Below are 17,738 nucleotides of genomic sequence, written 5' to 3'. Positions count from 1 at the left end.
TAGTTTATTAGGATGTTATCATGTTAGCAAGTATAAATTTGACAAACTGAAATACTGCTTTGTACATTAGGCTTGAAGCACTTGAGTCACTTTCCAGAGCACAAGCACATCCTGTTTACCTCAGTACATCATCACACAACAACTCTAGTTGCCAGTTATAGTTTAAGTCTGACTTAACTATGTTAATATATTGATATTGCACTAACTAGTCATTAACTGTACTATTTCTCATGTGATGTCTCTTTCTCTCTGAAAACCACCTTTTGATGTGCCACATCATCCTAACACCAATCCATATATTGTTCTGAAAACTGTAGGGCATCAAGATTGAAAAGAAATGATTCAAACAGACTGGTAAAGTATAAGATCATTAAGCATTCTTCTCAAAGAATGCTGTGCCTGTAACAAGAAAATTAAGTTCCCCACCAGGGAATTCGAGCTGTGTCGGAAACGTTTTGAGAACAGCTCTGCTTAAACATGCTCTGAAGCACTTGTGAAATCAGTCCAATAGAATGGTGACATCATAGGCAGGATGATGTAACAACCAGGACAACCTGTCCTCCAACCAATACGCCCGTTTAGGTCGTTTGTCCAAATCCCTGAAATACGACCCATCAGAGCATATATAGATCTGTGCACTATTTACTTTACAGTTGTATAAATAAAAATATGCATACAGTATTTTTTTACATTATGTTTTTAAGTAATGCTTTTGATGGAATATGTATATGTATTTACAGAAAACAGGTAATCATTTCTGTGTTAGCTGTTTAAGATGGAGATGGCATGGGGGGAAAAACTGTGACCCTGGACCACAAAACCAATCTTAAGTCACTGGGGTATATTTTTAGCATTAGCCAAAAAAAAATTATGTGTCAAAATTACAGATTTTTCTTTTATCCCAAAAATCATTAGGATATTAAGTACAGATCATGTTCTTTGAAGATATTTTGTATTTTTGATATTTTATATCAAAACTTAATTTTAGAATAGTAATATGCATTGCTAAGAATTAATTTAGACAACTTCAAAGGCGATTTTCTCAGGATTTTGATTTTTTTGCAACCTCTGATTCCAGATTTTCAAATAGTTGTATCTCAGCCAAATATTATCCGATCTTAATAAACCATACATCAATGGAAAGCTTATTTATTCAGCTTTCAGATGATGTATAAATCTCAATTTAGAAGAATTTACACTTAAGACACTTAAGTTTTATGTTCCAGGGTCACATACATTACCATTTCCATTTCTTACTGTGTGTAAGTAGTACGTTGTTGTTTTTTAGCATGTGTGTTTGGCAGTGTTATTTTTTTAGGATTACTGATAAACTATTGTCGATTAAATTGTATTATTTGTATTTATTTTAATTTTAGTTAAATTATGTCTGAATTTATTTTGTCTGTATAGGTCTTTTATTAAGTTTTACTTTTATTTAATTTGAGTTATTTTAATACTTCAACAAACTAAATGGAAATGAAACTTTATATATATATATATATATATATATATATATATATATATATATATATATATATATATATATGTGTATGTGTGTGTTTCTTCAAGTAGATTCAAGTAGAGTATGTATGTATGTGTGTGTGGTTGTACATACACGTATGTAGCTGTTTTTTGGTGTTTGGCTTAGTGTTATGTTAGAATCATTATTATATTCTTATACCTTTTGTTCTTTAATATTTTGAATTGTTTTTAGCTTTATTTTTTTCCATTTAAATGTTAAGTTTTGAAATTTTGTATGCTTTTGTCATTTTTGTATTTCTTTATTTTTTAAAATGTGTATAAGTAGTATTTATAAAGTTTTAGCTTTTAGTTTTGGATCTGTTTGTTTTAATACTTCAATTGATTGCCTCTGTTGTCCTCATTTGTAAGTCGCTTTGGATAAAAGCGTCTGATAAATGACTAAATATAAATATATAATATATAAATATATACACACACACACACACACACATATAAATTACACATTTGGCTGGAATGCTTGAATCTGATTGGTCATGTAACGGGGCAAGCGAGACATGAGACGTGTGGATCCATTCGCAAGCTTTATTTGAGGACGTGGTCAAAACAGGTGAGGGTCAGACAATGGCAACAGGTACAGTATATTGAGGGCAAGACACAAGAGTAATCTGATAAACATTAACGGCGAACATAATCCAAAGGGCTTGATGAGGGGTAATCCAATAACAAGAGCAAAAGTCCAGGCGAGATACAAACAGTCCGAAACAGCAAGGCAAAGGGTTAATCCAAGATACACAGGCAGAAGATCAGAACAGGAGAAAACAGACAAGGCAAGACTTTGACTAGACTATGGGAACTAGAACTAAATACTTAAACAAAGACAGGGAACTGGCTCTGTAAGGTAGCTATTATGCTAAACAGCATAAACGCTTAAACAATACTCGGCAGTTTGAACAGGATCTGAGTGGGTGATATATAGTATGTGTGATTGGTTTCAGGTGAATGTGTAATTAGTGAAATGGCTGCTGCCGTGTGTGTGTAATCAGAGTGAAATGGATTGTGGGAACTGAAGTCCATGGTTAGCGTGACTGTCTGTGTAGTGTCAGAGTCCATGTGGTGGATAATGACCTCTTGTGGTGAAAAAAACGGGAAGTTCATAGACCGGATTTGTGACAGGTCAAATGCAGCACATTGTAGTAAATCCACAACACTGTATACTGTTGTCCCTGGCAACCAGTCTCTTACACTCACTCTGCAGTCTTTTTCTTCTTACATAATATTGTAATTTCATGTTCATTTATTTGCTCATTTGGTATCGTAATAAGTGGAAAATGTACAGTCAAGTCATTATTATAAAATGAAACCCTTCAGGATGATACAAAGCCCAAATAAATGAACTGACTGGTACATTGTACATCATCTTTTACATAGTGTTACATATTAATGAGTGTAATATAACAATATAAGCTATAAGCCTTGAGGATCTGTGCAGCACAGCCTGGTCCTAAATCAGTATTTTTTCTCTGAATTTACTTGGCACTGAGCTGGACAGCAATAAGTTATTCTCACTCTGCAAAGTGTTGGCCTTGAGTCAGAGGAAGAACACGCTGCCTCTGTGAGAACATTCCATCACGTTCTACAGCTCAACTGGCATTCTGTGCAATTCTCTTGTATTACCTTGCTCACTTTATTGCATTAATCTGAGAGTGCTTTGGGCTCCTGGTTTTAGTCAGCCATGTGGCAATCAATGCACAAAACCATTATGAGTCATTGATTTCCTACCCTCAGTGGTCATATCTGCTAATGTCTACCCACAAGAAAGAAAAATACCTCAGAGCACAAATCATTGTCTGTGCGATTGGTAAACGTGGTTACAATGTCTGTAACATAAGCACGTTTTAAATTAGGCTTCATTCTCAACCAGTGTGAATTCTTTTGAGATAAAAATTAGATCTGGAATATTTCTGGGAGCATAGAATACAGACAATGTATTCATGACATGTCTTAATTGCTAATGTGAAAAATATCACTTAAAAGATTCCTTTAACTGAAATGGAAAAAACAGCAGTTCTATGTGGAACATAATAGTTTCAGACTGAATAGAGTCAAACTGTTGACTGTTTAACCACAGAAGAGCTTCAGAGATTTGTCTTTTCAGAAAAGTTCTTAAACGTCATGCTGCACTGAACATTTCCCTGAAAGTCTGCTTTGAAAAGCTCAGTGTATGTGCGACCTTGGCAAATACAGGCAGAGAGGATTTATCTACCACTGTATATATTCAGTAAACTGAATTCTCTTTGGTGCGCTCGCATCTTGCTTCTTTTTGGACTAAAAGATAAAAAAATCATCTAAGGAGAGTGTAAGAAATTCCCTAAACTCAATCAGTTAGAAATCCATCTGTCAAAGTGTTTCCATGAAGTCGCTGGATAATCAGAGGTACTGCAGTAGCAGCCCTGGTTTCTCATTAGCACAACACGCCGAAATACATTTGCAACTTTTTACCAGGTTGCATATACAGTGGGTACGGAAAGTATTCAGACCCCCTTACATTTTTCACTCTTTGTTATATTGCAGCCATTTGCTAAAATCATTTAAGTTCATTTTTTTTTCCTCATTAATGTACACACCCATATTGACAGAAAAAACACAGACTTGTTGACATTTTTGCACATTTATTAAAAAAGAAAAACTGAAATATCACATGGTCCTAAGTATTCAGACCCTTTGCTGTGACACTCATATATTTAACTCAAGTGCTATCCATTTCTTCTGATCATCCTTGAGATGGTTCTTTGATTATACTGATTGGACTTGATTAGGAAAGCCACACACCTGTCTATATAAGACCTTACAGCTCACAGTGCATGTCAGAGCAAATGAGAATTATGAGGTCAAAGGAACTGCCTGAAGAGCTCAGAGACAGAATTGTGGCAAGGCACAGATCTGGCCAAGGTTACAAAAAAAATTCTGCTGCACTAAAGGTTCCTAAGAGCACAGTGGCCTCCATAATCCTTAAATGGAAGACGTTTGGGACGACCAGAACCCTTCTTAGAGCTGGCCGTCCGGCCAAACTGAGCTATCGGGGGAAGAAGAGCCTTGCTGAGAGAGAGGTAAAAAAGAACCCAAAGATCACTGTGGCTGAGCTCCAGAGATGCAGTTGGGAGATGGGAGAAAGTTGTAGAAAGTCAACCATCACTGCAGCCCTACACCAGTCGGGGCTTTATGGCAGAATGGCCCGACGGAAGCCTCTCCTCAGTCCAAGACACATGAAATCCCGCATGGAGTTTGCAAAAAAACTGAGAAATAAGATTCTCTGGTCTGATGAGACCAAGACAGAACTTTTTGGCCTTAATTCTAAGCGGTATGTGTGGAGAAAACCAGGCACTGCTCATCACCTGTCCAATACAGTGCCAACAGTGAAGCATGGTGGTGGCAGCATCATGCTGTGGGGTGTTTTTCAGCTACAGGGACAAGACGACTGGTTGCAATCGAGGGAAAGGATGAATGCGGCCAAGTACAGGGATATCCTGGACGAAAACCTTCTCCAGAGTGCTCAGGACCTCAGCCTGGGCCGAAGGTTCACCTTCCACCAAGACAATGACCCTAAGCACACAGCTAAAATAATGAAGGAATGGCTTCACAACAACTCCGTGACTGTTCTTGAATGGCCCAGCCAGAGCCCTGGCTTAAACCCAATTGAGCATATCTGGAGAGCACCTGAAAATGGCTGTCCACCAACGTTTACCATCCAACCTGACAGAACTGGAGAGGATCTGCAAAGAGGAATGGCAGAGGATCCCCAAATCCAGGTGTGAAAAACTTGTTGCATCTTTCACAAAAAGACTCATGGCTGTATTAGATCAAAAGGGTGCTTCTACTAAAAACTGAGCAAAGGGTCTGAATACTTAGGACCATGTGATATTTCAGTTTTTCTTTTTTTAATAAATCTGCAAAAATGTCAACAATTCTGTGTTTTTCTGTCAATATGGGGTGCTGTGTGTACATTAATGAGGAAAATGATTAAATGATAAATGATAAATGATTTAAGCAAATGGCTGCAATATAACAAAGAGTGAAAAATTTAAGGGGGTCTGAATACTTTCCGTACCCACTGTTTATACTATATAGACAAAAGTACAAAATGACCCCATTCTCTGACTTTACGTAGTCTTCTGCTTCATGACTGAATTACTGTTGTTCATAAACTCCTCCAACTACCACCTACAGTTGACCGTGGAATATCCAGCAGGGATCAAATTTCATGAAATGACTTATTGCAAAGATGACATCCTTTCACAGTATTAAACTTGAGTGCTTCAGAGTGACCTTATGTATGTATGTATTTATTTATTAATGTTTGCAAATGCAGTCTGTATGGCTAGGTGCTTGATTTTATACACCTGTGGCAATGAGTCTTATTAAAACCTAAATTCAATAATAATAATAAAGAGGTGTGTCCCCATATTGTAAGTATTGTAACTTAATGACACATAGCCTACTAGTACTCAAAGTGTACATATCAGTACATCTTGAAAGGGTTCCACCCCAGTGACTAGGGTGCTTTTTGCACTTTTTTTCTGAGAGTACTTACAAGTATTTTTCATTGTAAGCATATATACTGTATAATATTTAAACATTAATTTTCTTCCTTTTGTATGCATTATCTTCACAGGTATATCTGTCAGCATCTCCACCTTCAGTCTGGTGGCCATTGCCATTGAAAGATACAGTGCCATTTGCAACCCGCTGAAGTCCAGGGCATGGCAGACCCGTTCTCATGCCTACAAGGTCATCGCTGCCACATGGGTACTATCTGTGGGTATCATGGTGCCCTATCCTGTTTTTAGTGTACTGGTGCCATTTAACAAGCTGGACAACATCACAGCTCACATGTGCAGGCTTGATTGGCCCATCAGTCAGGTGGAACAGACTTGGTGAGTCTTTTGGCTACATTACTTGTCTTAACACTGACACAAAAAAAAAAGAAAAAGAAAAAGTATATGGCCCTGTAAGTGGTGTGAAAAAGTGTTGGCTCCCTTCCTGGTTTCTTATTTTTTTGCATGTTTGTCACTTTAATGTTTCAGATCATCAAACAAATTTAAATATTAGTCAAAGATAACACAAGTGAACACAACATGCAGTTTTTAAATGAAGGTTTTTATTATTAAGGGAAAACAAAATCCATAACTACATGGCCCTGTGTGAAGAAGTGTTTGCCCCCTAATCTTAATAACTGGTTGGGCCACCCTTAGCAGCAACAACTGCAATCAAGCATTTGCGATAACTTGCAATGAGTCTGTTACAGCTCTGTGGAGGAATTTTGGTCCACTCATCTATGCAGAATTGTTGTAATTCAGCCACATTGGAGGGTTTTTGAGCATGAACCGCCTTTTTAAGGACATGCCGCAGCATCTCAGTAGGATTCAGGTCAGGACTTTGACTAGGCCACTCCAAAGTCTTTATTTTGTTTTTCTTCAGCCATTCAGAGGTGGACTTGCTGGTGTGTTTTGGATCATTGTCCTGCTGCAGAACCCAAGTTCTCTTCAGCTTGAGGTAACGAACAGATGGCCGGACATTCTCCTTCAGGATTTTTTGGTAAACAGCAGAATTCATGGTTCCATTTATCACAGCAAATCTTCCAGGTCCTTAAGCAGCAAAACAGCCCCAGACCATCACACTACCACCACCATATTTTACTGTTGGTATGATGTTCTTTTTCTGAAATGCGGTGTTACATTTCTGCCAGACGTAATGGGACACACACCTTCCAAAAGGTTCAACTTTTGTCTCGTCAGTCCACAGAGTATTTTCCCAAAAGGTCTTGGGGATCATCAAGGTGTTTTCTGGCAAAACTGAGACAAGCCTTTATGTTCTTTTTGCTCAGCAGCAGTTTTCGTCTTGGAACTCTGCCATGCAGACCATTTTTGCCCAGTCTCTTTCTTATGGTGGAGTCATGAACACTGACCTTAACTGAGGCAAGTGAGGCCTGCAATTCTTTGGATATTGTTGTGGGGTCTTTTGTGACCTCTTGGATGAGTTGTTGCTGTGCTCTTGGGTGCAATTCTTTGGATATTGTTGTGGGGTCTTTTGTGACCTATAACCATGTTTTTCCCAAAGCAGAAACTTCTGATAGATCTCAATTACTTTCTTTCTCATTTCTTTCTGAAATTCTTTGGATCTCGGCATGATGTCTAGCTTTTGAGGATCTTTTGTTCTACTTCACTTTGTCAGGCAGGTCCTATTTAAGAGATTTCTTGATTGTGAACATGTGTGGCAGTAATGAGGCCTGGGTGTGGCTAGAGAAATTGAACTCAGGTGTGATAAACCACAATTTTAACAGGGGGGCAAACACTTCTTCATGTAGTTTTGGATTTTGTTTTCCCTTAATAATAAAAACCTTCATTTAAAAACTGCATGCTGTGTTTACTTGTGTTATCTTTGACTAATATTTAAATTAGTTTGATGATCTGAAACATTAAAGTGTGACAATCATGCAAAAAAATAAGAAATCAGGAAGGGGGCCAACACTTTTTCACACCACTGTGTGTGTATATAATTAGTTTGATGATCTGAAACATTAAAGTGTGACAATCATGCAAAAATATATATATACACACACATATGTACATAGTGTACATTAAAGCTTTATTGTATATATGTATATATATATATATATATATATATATATATTGATATATATATATATATACACACACATACACACATACATACATTATGGCTGTAATTGTGCAATAAATAAAAAACAAATATTGCACAATTAACACATTAATTTTGACAACCCTAATATATAAATGGAAAAATAGATGCTACGTTAATTGCCTAAATATTTTAACTTAAATATTTTTTTTTTTTATTAATTTAAAGCAAACCAAACAATATAACAAGAAACACACACACACACAAACATTCTTGTATATGTGGTTTACGGGTACTCTCCAAAGGTGTAATGGTATTTATACTGTACAAACTGTACTTTCTATCCCCTTTTACATATGTGACCCTGGACCACAAAACCAGTCTTAAGTCGCTGCGGTATATTTGTAGCAATAGGCAAAAAAACATTGTATGGGTCAAAATTATCGATTTTTCTTTTATGCCAAAAATCATTAGGGTATTAATTCATGTTTCATGAAGATATTTTGTCAATTTCCTACCGTAAATATAACAAAACTTTTTGATCAGTAATATGCATTGCTAAGTATTCATCTGGACAACTTTGAAGGTGATTTTCTCAGTATTTTGAGCATTTTTGCAAAAAAAAAAAAAATGACACTTAAGAAACATATATAGATCAGTATGTGTGCAATTCTATACAGAAAGGGTATGAGAGGAAAGATGAAATGTCCAACAAGGATTCCCTGCTGAGGTGAATAAAAGCGAGACAGCCACAACCACACTGTATAGCAAGGACAAATGGCAGGACCAAAATAGAACTAACTAGCATAAACCAGAGCCTGGAAATTCATGGTGGCATAAGCTGGTCTGTAAGCAGGGGCGCTGCTGACAGGACTCGGCTCTAAATAAGTTCAGAATGCATAACAAGAGCTCATTAATTGTGAAGCTGAGGTCCAAACCTCTACATTCATGTATAAGTATTCTATATTCATGATCTTTCTCTGTTCAGACATTCATGTCAGATGCATCATATCAGTGAACAAGTGCTTCACACAGATCACAGCCTGCTGGTTCAAGTCATGGTCAGAGACTGGCTCAGAGGGCTGTTAAGCTCCATGGGCCTCGGATTTGTGACTTTTATGCAACTGTAGAAACAGATAAAGTGATCTTGATGCACTAGGAAATCTTTATTATTATTATTATTATTATTATTATTATTATACATTTTAGCAGGATTGAACACTCCTAAAGTATACATACACCAGCTGCATTTAGTGAGTGTATCACCTAATGAAGCATGGGGTATGAGTCAAAATTTGGGAACCACTGGGTGTAAAAGATTTACTGTGTACCACCAGAAATAAAGAATCAGAGAAACCACTGATATTGGTACAACCCAAACCAGTTCATTTAAATTAGCTTTGCTATCTATCTATATTTATTTATATCTATCTATATTTTTTGTCACATTTTTACATGTGATAGCTTTATTTCAGCACTCAGTTAATTAATTTCTCTTGCATGAGTTTATGTAAAGCTGAACACATATTTATAAACTTTTATCTCACCTTGTAAATATGCGTGGTTGTATATAAGAAAAATACAGTGACGGGGTTAAGTTTTCAAATATTTTAAAATGGCCACAACATAGTAAGCCATAGGAATAAAAATATTGATTGTTATTATATATTATAAATAAGGAAATGTATGTGTGTGTATACACACATACACACATATACATATTGTGCATAAGGGTTTCCATCTCACTACCCATGATGTTGGTTTTGCTTTGCTTTGTGCAAATGAGAGGAAAAAATAAAATAAAAATTCTAGCAACACGCAGGTATTAAAGATCACACATTACAAATTTGTTTTGCACAAAAAGGTGCTTCCCAATATTACACACTCATCTCCTACATACACTTTGTGGTTGGATTAGTATTGCTTTTGTTGTCTTTGTGCTGGAGCTTGTAATGAATTTGAAAGCCACACAGGAAACAAGAGGAGAGAAAAGTGTCTTTGATAAGATCAGAGGAACGGACTACCGGAGATGCTTTCAAGGAACACTCCCAGGCTGTCATTTGAATATTATAAAATAACATCATATGGGGTAGAGCTTTTTGATTTAAAGTTTGAAATTCAAGTATTGCATTTTCTTATTGTATGCCAGAGCTGACCATCTCATCTGACTACATTATTTTAAATACTGTGACTGAAGCCGAAGCTTGTGTTCTTCATTGCAGATCATTTAAATAGATTGCAAAAGCTACAGTAGTTAAAAAATACTATAATGCTGTTTTACTGAATATCATCACCATGGTTGCAGGTAATCAAAACAATCAATGACATTTAGAATTCAGTACAACAATTAAGTTTGTGAGACATTTGGAATACTGTCTCTGTATACATACCGCTCATGCAGGTAACTGAAACCATCTTAGCCAATCAGATTAGAGGACTGAAACTAACTTATATAAATTAATTTCAAACACTTCTGAATTTCAGTCAAACCTTAGATCTTCTTTGATCAATGCACCAGGGCTCTGTTTTCAAAAGTGTTGTAAGCCTAAGTAGACCATTGAGAGTTTAGGGGCATCAAATTATGAAATGGTTTATCCCATATATATATATATGTATGTATAGGTGGATGCTTTAAATAAGCCCTTATTGGGTTTTCCGCCTCTCCCTCCATTGCATATGTATTGTATTCTTTCCCTTTTATTGTACATATTTTTTGTAAATATACAAACTAAATCTACTTAAGCTTATCCTTTGGAAAACGCAGCTCAGTACAGTATCACTAGTGATTTATTCTAATTGGTCCACTACTGACTTGTTGTTTTTTGGTTTCATTATATTTCACTGACAGATATTTTGCTCTCTTTCTCTCTGTTAGGTACGTCTTGTTGCTCTTCATTCTGTTCTTCATCCCAGGTGTGGTGATGATAATTGCCTACGGTCTCATATCCAGAGAACTTTATAGAGGGATTCAGTTTGAACTAGAGCAGAAGAAAGACTCTAGTGGTATGAACCATTTTTTTAAGCCCTCACACCACAATATCAGATATCCCTCAAAGCAATGAGCTGCCTGAAGCATGTCTGTTCACTTTGATAAACTCGACTACAATAGATTAAAACATTTGTAAAACTCCTAAAAGATTGCACACAATTCTGAATTGTTTGCTGGCTATAGTTTTTTATTCAGTACTTCCTGCAATCAGTCAAAAGTTGTCATGACATCATTTGTGACATATTTTTTTTTTTTTCATGATGCAAGTACTGTGAGTGAGGTTGCTGTTTTATTTAATGTGGGGGGTTGGGGGGAGATTCTCAAAAGCTCAACAGACTTTTCTGTTCTCTCTCCATTTGTGAGAGAGGCTGCTTGACCCATGTGTCCCATGGCGAGGACTGAATGCACTTAGGTCATGCTGAGTACCTCCCTGGGCATTAAGGCTGTTTGTGAACTGATGTACTGGATGTGAGTTCTCTCAGGGTAAAGCTTTAGACAACTTCAGTGAGGTGTAAATAGGTACTTCTGGGGGCATTTCAGTTAGACCTCCACAGGTACCTTTTGTAAGAAGTATTCTTCAAAAAGTACCTTTCTTGTACCATTGCTGTGATCAAAAAATGAGGCAGGAAAAAGAAAATGAGATTGAATAGTGATGTTAATGTTTTGGAGAAATCTGAGTAGGAACATGCAAACCAGGTCTTATATATTTAACAAGATACTGGTTATACAGGTTGTTATTTGCACTATGTAACTCCCTTGTATCAGGTGCATGCAGAGATACTTTCTATATAAATGAGCCAATGCATCCTCTTTATGTTGTTGTGACCTGCCAAACCCTTAATCTGCATGTAACTGCAGTGTCACTAGGTTTTTCTAGTATCTTTGGACAATGCAATGAACAGGTTATGATCTCATGCTCAAGGACTTTCATGCTTAGTAAATAAGTAGTAATAGTAAAAATTTGAAAATATACTGAATACTCTACTTTCAGCAGCACTGCAAACCTGCAGTTTAGAAGTTTGTATATTTTATTTATAAATGCAACTTTATTAAAATAACAACATATATACAAAATTATGTATGTTTATACATGTTTTTGTAATAAATATACAGGACATATCTGTCCAAAAATGTATTACACTTACATAAACATACATATATGTGTGGGCTAGATATACTCACCAACCACAAGGTATACAGGTACCTTGCTAGTACCAGATTTGACCTCATCGCAAAGCTGCTTAATTGGATTGAGAATTGTTGACTGTGGAGGCCATTTTAGTATAGTGTAGATGAAACCAGTCAAGAAACCAGTTTGAGATGATTTAAGCTTTGTGACATGCCACGTAATTCTGCTGGAAGTAGCCATAACAAAACGGGTACACTGTGGTCATAAAGGGAAGGACATGGTCAGCAACAATACTCAGGTAGGCTTTGGCATTTAAATAATGCTCTTTTGGTACTGAAGGGGCCCAAAGTATGCTATTAAACTATTCCTCACAACATTACACCACCACCACTAGCCTAAAATGTTGATACAAGGCAGGATGGATCCATGTTTTCATGTTGCTTACATCACATTCTGGCCCCACCATCTGACTGTCACAGCAGAAATCAAGACTCATCAAAGCAGATGACCTTTTTCCAGGCTTCTATTGTCCAGTTTTGGTGAGCCCATGGGAGCTGTAGCCTCAGTTTCCTGTTCTTAGATAACAGGAGTGGCAGCCAGTGTGGTCTTCTGCTGCTGTAGATTGGTCATTTGAGTAACTGTTACCTTTCTATCAGCTCAAACAAGTCTGGCCATTCTCCTCTGACATCCTGCCCACAGAGCTACCGCTCACTGGATATTTTCTATTTTTTTTTTTTTTGACCATTGTCTGTAAACCCTGAAGATGGTTGTGTGTGAAAATCTTAGTGGATCAGCAACTTCTGAAATTCTCAGACCAGCCCGTCTGGCACCAACAACCATGCCACATTCAAAGTCACTCAAATCACCTTTCTTTTGCTTTCTGATACTTGGTTTGTACTTCAGCAGACTGTCTTGACCATGTCTACATGCCTAAATGCACTGCTGCCATATGATTGGCTGATTAGATATTTACATCAATGAGCAGTTGATCAGGTGTACCTAATAAAGTGCCTGGTGAGTGTATATATACAGTATAATAAGTTTCATATATGTTTTTACTTCATATAAAAATATATTTCATATATAGATATGTAATACATGTACATACTGTTTATTACATTTGTATATAAGCTTTGAATTCAAGACTGTGACGTTTAGGTCCTCTGTTGGTCACAGGTCTTCTCATTATACAGATCCTAGAGTCAGAATTCAGCGAACTTTCATGTGCAACAGAATGTGAATTTTTTTCTGATTTCTTGTGTTCACATGGGTATGAATAGAGTGCAAAGTCTATTATGACTTCAGCTAAACAGAAATACCACCAATATGACTTTGTAAAAAAACACTTTTGCTTCTTTTATGTATAGATGTAAAGAATGGGTTGAACAGCGCACTGTCTTCTGGTCGTGATGAGAGTGATGGATGTTATATCCAGGTCCCAAAGAAGCCCCCCGCTATGGAACTTTCTGCTCTGACCACCTCTGGCACCGTCAAAGTGGACCGTCCACGGAGCAACACCTCAGAGGCAAAGCTAATTGCCAAGAAACGAGTGATCCGAATGCTGATCATTATAGTTGCCATGTTCTTTGTATGCTGGATGCCTCTATACTCTGCCAACACCTGGAAGGCTTTCGACCAAAATTCAGCCCAGAGCGCACTTTCTGGAGCCCCCATCTCCTTTATTCAGCTGCTGTCCTACACCTCAGCCTGTGTCAACCCCATCATCTACTGCTTCATGAACACCCGCTTCCGCAAGGCTCTCTTGGCCACCTTTGGGTGTTGCAGGCGGCCATGCCAGAACCGGAGGAAGAGGAGGGACGGTGATGATGAGATCACAGGAGCCACAGGGACGTTCAGAACAAAGTTCAATTATACCACCGTTAGCACGGTAGGACCGTGTTAGCATTAGCATTGCAGGTGTCTCCAGTTTGATCCATGAGCTGTGCGCTTGTGACGTACTGCTTGTTTAAGAGTTCAGATCACCAGATGTGTTCTTCTTTTTCATGGTGTCAACTTGCTTTGTTCAATGTGTCAGTTTTCGTTTTTAATTTGGAAACGAATACCTCATTTGTCTGTTCTTTCTATGGTAAACTGTCGTTTTATGGTTGTGTCTTCAATTTATATCATTGTGATAAAATCAAAATGTGCGTTACACGTGATGTGCAAAGATGTAGCTTTATTTTTATTGTGTAAGATCTTTAGAGAACTTTTCAGAGGATGATCTTATCCGGCATGGGAAGTATACATAGAGAAATACCATAGAAATATTCTTGTATCTTTGATGTTATAGAACCAAATACTGCATGTTGCATGATCAAACAAAAGACTATATACTGTACTTATAGAAAGCTGCTTTCCAGCTACAAAATGGTACATTTTTATTGTCTATTTTGATTGTTGTGATGTATCATCTGTATTTTGTTCTCTGTTTTATTAGAATTCTATAATGGCATCTTTATCTTAATGACCTTTGCTTAAATAGCATCACCGAGAGTCCTTCTTTTCTCTGAGTCCTTCTTTTTAGTCTTCTTTATATTCTGATAATAACAGATGGATTTGTAGGAGACAATGTTTAATTTGTGCTCCTTCTTTTCTGATGCACATCTCTTACAAGTTATCCTACATGAAGATGTATCAGGTGGGCAAGGCAATTCAGTCTTCAATGGAATCAACAGTCTCTTGGAAATCTTCACCCCAGTTGAAGTGATGCCATGATCAGTACTGCCAAGCTGCATGACAGGTTGGAATTTTTAATGCCCTGGCACTGGAGATTAAGATATGAAAGGAAAATAATAAACTGTAGAGGGAAGTTTGATGTGATTGAGTGTTGGAGGCACTAATGTTCTAATAGTCATTCTCACAAAAACACTACCAAAAAACACACGAAAAAAAAAAAAATCTCAGTCTATCTCAAATTGCATTGCTCTAATCAATTTCTTCCTTATTGCTGAAGCTGATGAGACACCTGGGATATTCAGCTTCTTGCCTGGCCCCAATAAACCCTCTCTGAATATATGAAAGGAGATAAGCTCTTGTTTGTGCTGAAATTAATTTATTCAGTGGTTCATGCTAAACATGAAAGCTGGATCTGCACAGCGTGAACCAAGTGTTTTAAAATTCAACCTCAAAAGGAACGGTACGCATATGAGATGTTTGTGTGCTTATACTTAGTTCATCTTGTTATCCACTGAAATGCTGAAATGCCTGATTTGCCATATTTGATAAAAGTAAGCCTTAAAAACATTTTTGTTACTTTAAATAAACATTAATTGAAAATAAAGTTTTAGATGCCAAGGCAATATTTCTGATTTTAATTTAGTTTAACTTCATGTAGCCTGCAAAAATAAATTGAAAATATAAATAAAATAAAATATTAATAAAAAATATACAGACATATACAAAAACCCATATACAAACATATAAAAAAATAGAAATTACAAAAACACATCGCAAAATTACAAAAAGTTTGTTTTGTAAAAAAAAAAAAAAAATTGCATGCATTTTAGAACCAATTGACTTATATGTGTTACTGTTTCTGTCAACATGCTAATTGCATAAAATTATCAATGAAAGAAGCAATCTCTCTATCTCTGTTTCACCTTTCTTCCCACCTCCTCCATGAATGTTGGAATCAGGTCCAGTGCTACCTATATGAGCAGGCAATTGCCTAGGTCCTCAGGCTTTGAGGTGGGCCCTCCATAACCATAGCATTCCAGTCAAGACAGGCCGCAATATACTAGCCTCATTGTTCAATGGATATAGTTAAATTATCACTCACCTGCAATCAAACCAATTAATGTTGCTGTTTCAAAGAGGGCCCTGCCTTCAGAGTGTTCGTTATTTCTGGACAGATCATTCTCCAGTTCATAATGAGTTTAAAAGAGCGCGAGCGCCTTTAATGTGCCCAGACGTGACACTTTGAATTTGCATGTACAATGAATGACATCACGTCAGGAGCTAAGAAGTAATAGCTAAAAAAGTAAAGCAATGAAGTTCATATTCAAAGTCAAAAAGAAAACACACTAGAACATTTCTTAATGCTGAAAAAGTCTCTTTCACTTCCACTTGATTTGTGTATATAGTGCATATTACAAGTTAAAAATGCAATACATAATATCATATTATTATTATTAATAATATGACAATATATGTAGTCAATAATGATTAAATGGGTGGGGGAAATCCATATCTAGCTAGAAAAAAAGTGTTTGTATTGTGTTGAAGAATGAAGCTTACAGACTTCACCTTATTCAAAATTGTGATGGTGTAAAGTTGCAAATCCCTTGTCAAATAATAATGAGGTAAACAGAAATATTTAATCACTGTAGTTCTGCTATATTATCACAAATTGTGTTGCTACAATAAGCATAAATCCAATACCAGAGTCTAAACTATATGTTCATGTATTGGAATTAAGATGGCATTAATCAACTAAAGCACTTTACTTCCACACATAATGTTAAGAATGGTCTAAATCATCTTCTGCCATGGTATAATGTGTTTTTTGTAACTCTGCTACACAGGCAGAAAAACAACCGACATTAATCAAAAATGGAACATTAACCACCAAAATGATGAGCTCAAACAAACTGTTCAATGAAACAATATCAGCAACACTCAATAAAGCTAAACCGCTGCTAATCATATTTGGATACATTAAGAGTTAATTATTATTGGTTACTTCTAAAGATGTATTATATTTGCAGTTGTTTTCCATCGAAGTCTTTGTGGCTGTAAATCTGCATCAGTCTTGTTCTCTCTTTTTTTTCTGTTCTTCTTCTTTCTCTCTCCTTCACTAGTCTTTGTTCATTAACAGCTGGTGTCATCACTAATGGCCAGTTGTCATTTGTAAAGTGAAGCTAATTGATTAATTAACAGTCTACAGGGTGTAAATCCTACACTGCTTCAGTGTTAGTTTTTAACACCTGTGGGTGAGACTCTTATGTAGACCACTCATATGTACATTTAACACTGGGGATTTTGTTGTTATAATTTCACAATAGATTAACATGGACACATTACTATTTTTTATGTTCTTATGCTCATCAAGCCTGCATTTATTTTTAGAAAAAACAACAACAATAATAATAATAATAATAATAATAATAATAATAATAATAATAAATTATATTCAGCAAGGTGTTAAATTGATAAAAGAAAGTGATAGTAAAGACTTATATTGTTATAACAGATTTCTATTTGTTTGTAATTTTTTAAACAACATTTTAATCATCAAAAAATCCTGAAAAAAGTATCACAGGTTATAAAATAAATATTAAGCAGCACAATTGTTTCTTACAGTGATAATAAATAATCATATTAGAATGATTTCTATCACATGACACTGAAGACTGAAGTAATGATGGTGAGAATTCAGCTTTGCATCACAGAAATAGATTATATTTTAAAGTATAGTAAAATAGAAAACCATTTTAAATTGTAATAATACAGTATTTCACAATATTCCTTTTTATTTATTTATTT

At 36.1% G+C, this 17,738-nt stretch overlaps 1 protein-coding gene across 1 annotated transcript in view; it reads left to right on the top strand.

Moving 5' to 3' along the window:
- LOC109069588 (cholecystokinin receptor-like) overlaps positions 1-15,583 on the top strand; it is a 34,530-nt gene extending 18,947 nt beyond the window's left edge. Inside the window, exons 3-6 of the mRNA XM_042756749.1 lie at positions 6,152-6,413; positions 11,012-11,139; positions 13,622-14,142; positions 14,869-15,583. Of these exons, the coding sequence (XP_042612683.1) occupies positions 6,152-6,413; positions 11,012-11,139; positions 13,622-14,142; positions 14,869-14,961 (1,004 nt within the window). The 3' untranslated portion in view covers positions 14,962-15,583. The remainder of the gene's footprint in view (positions 1-6,151; positions 6,414-11,011; positions 11,140-13,621; positions 14,143-14,868) is intronic.
- Positions 15,584-17,738: the final 2,155 nt, after the last annotated feature.

Source organism: Cyprinus carpio, chromosome A1 (assembly GCF_018340385.1).
Source record: "Cyprinus carpio isolate SPL01 chromosome A1, ASM1834038v1, whole genome shotgun sequence".
In the NCBI taxonomy this organism is placed as follows: Eukaryota; Metazoa; Chordata; class Actinopteri; order Cypriniformes; family Cyprinidae; genus Cyprinus; species Cyprinus carpio.
Note: the sequence above shows the minus strand (reverse complement) of the source record. Positions and strands in the feature narration are given on the sequence as shown.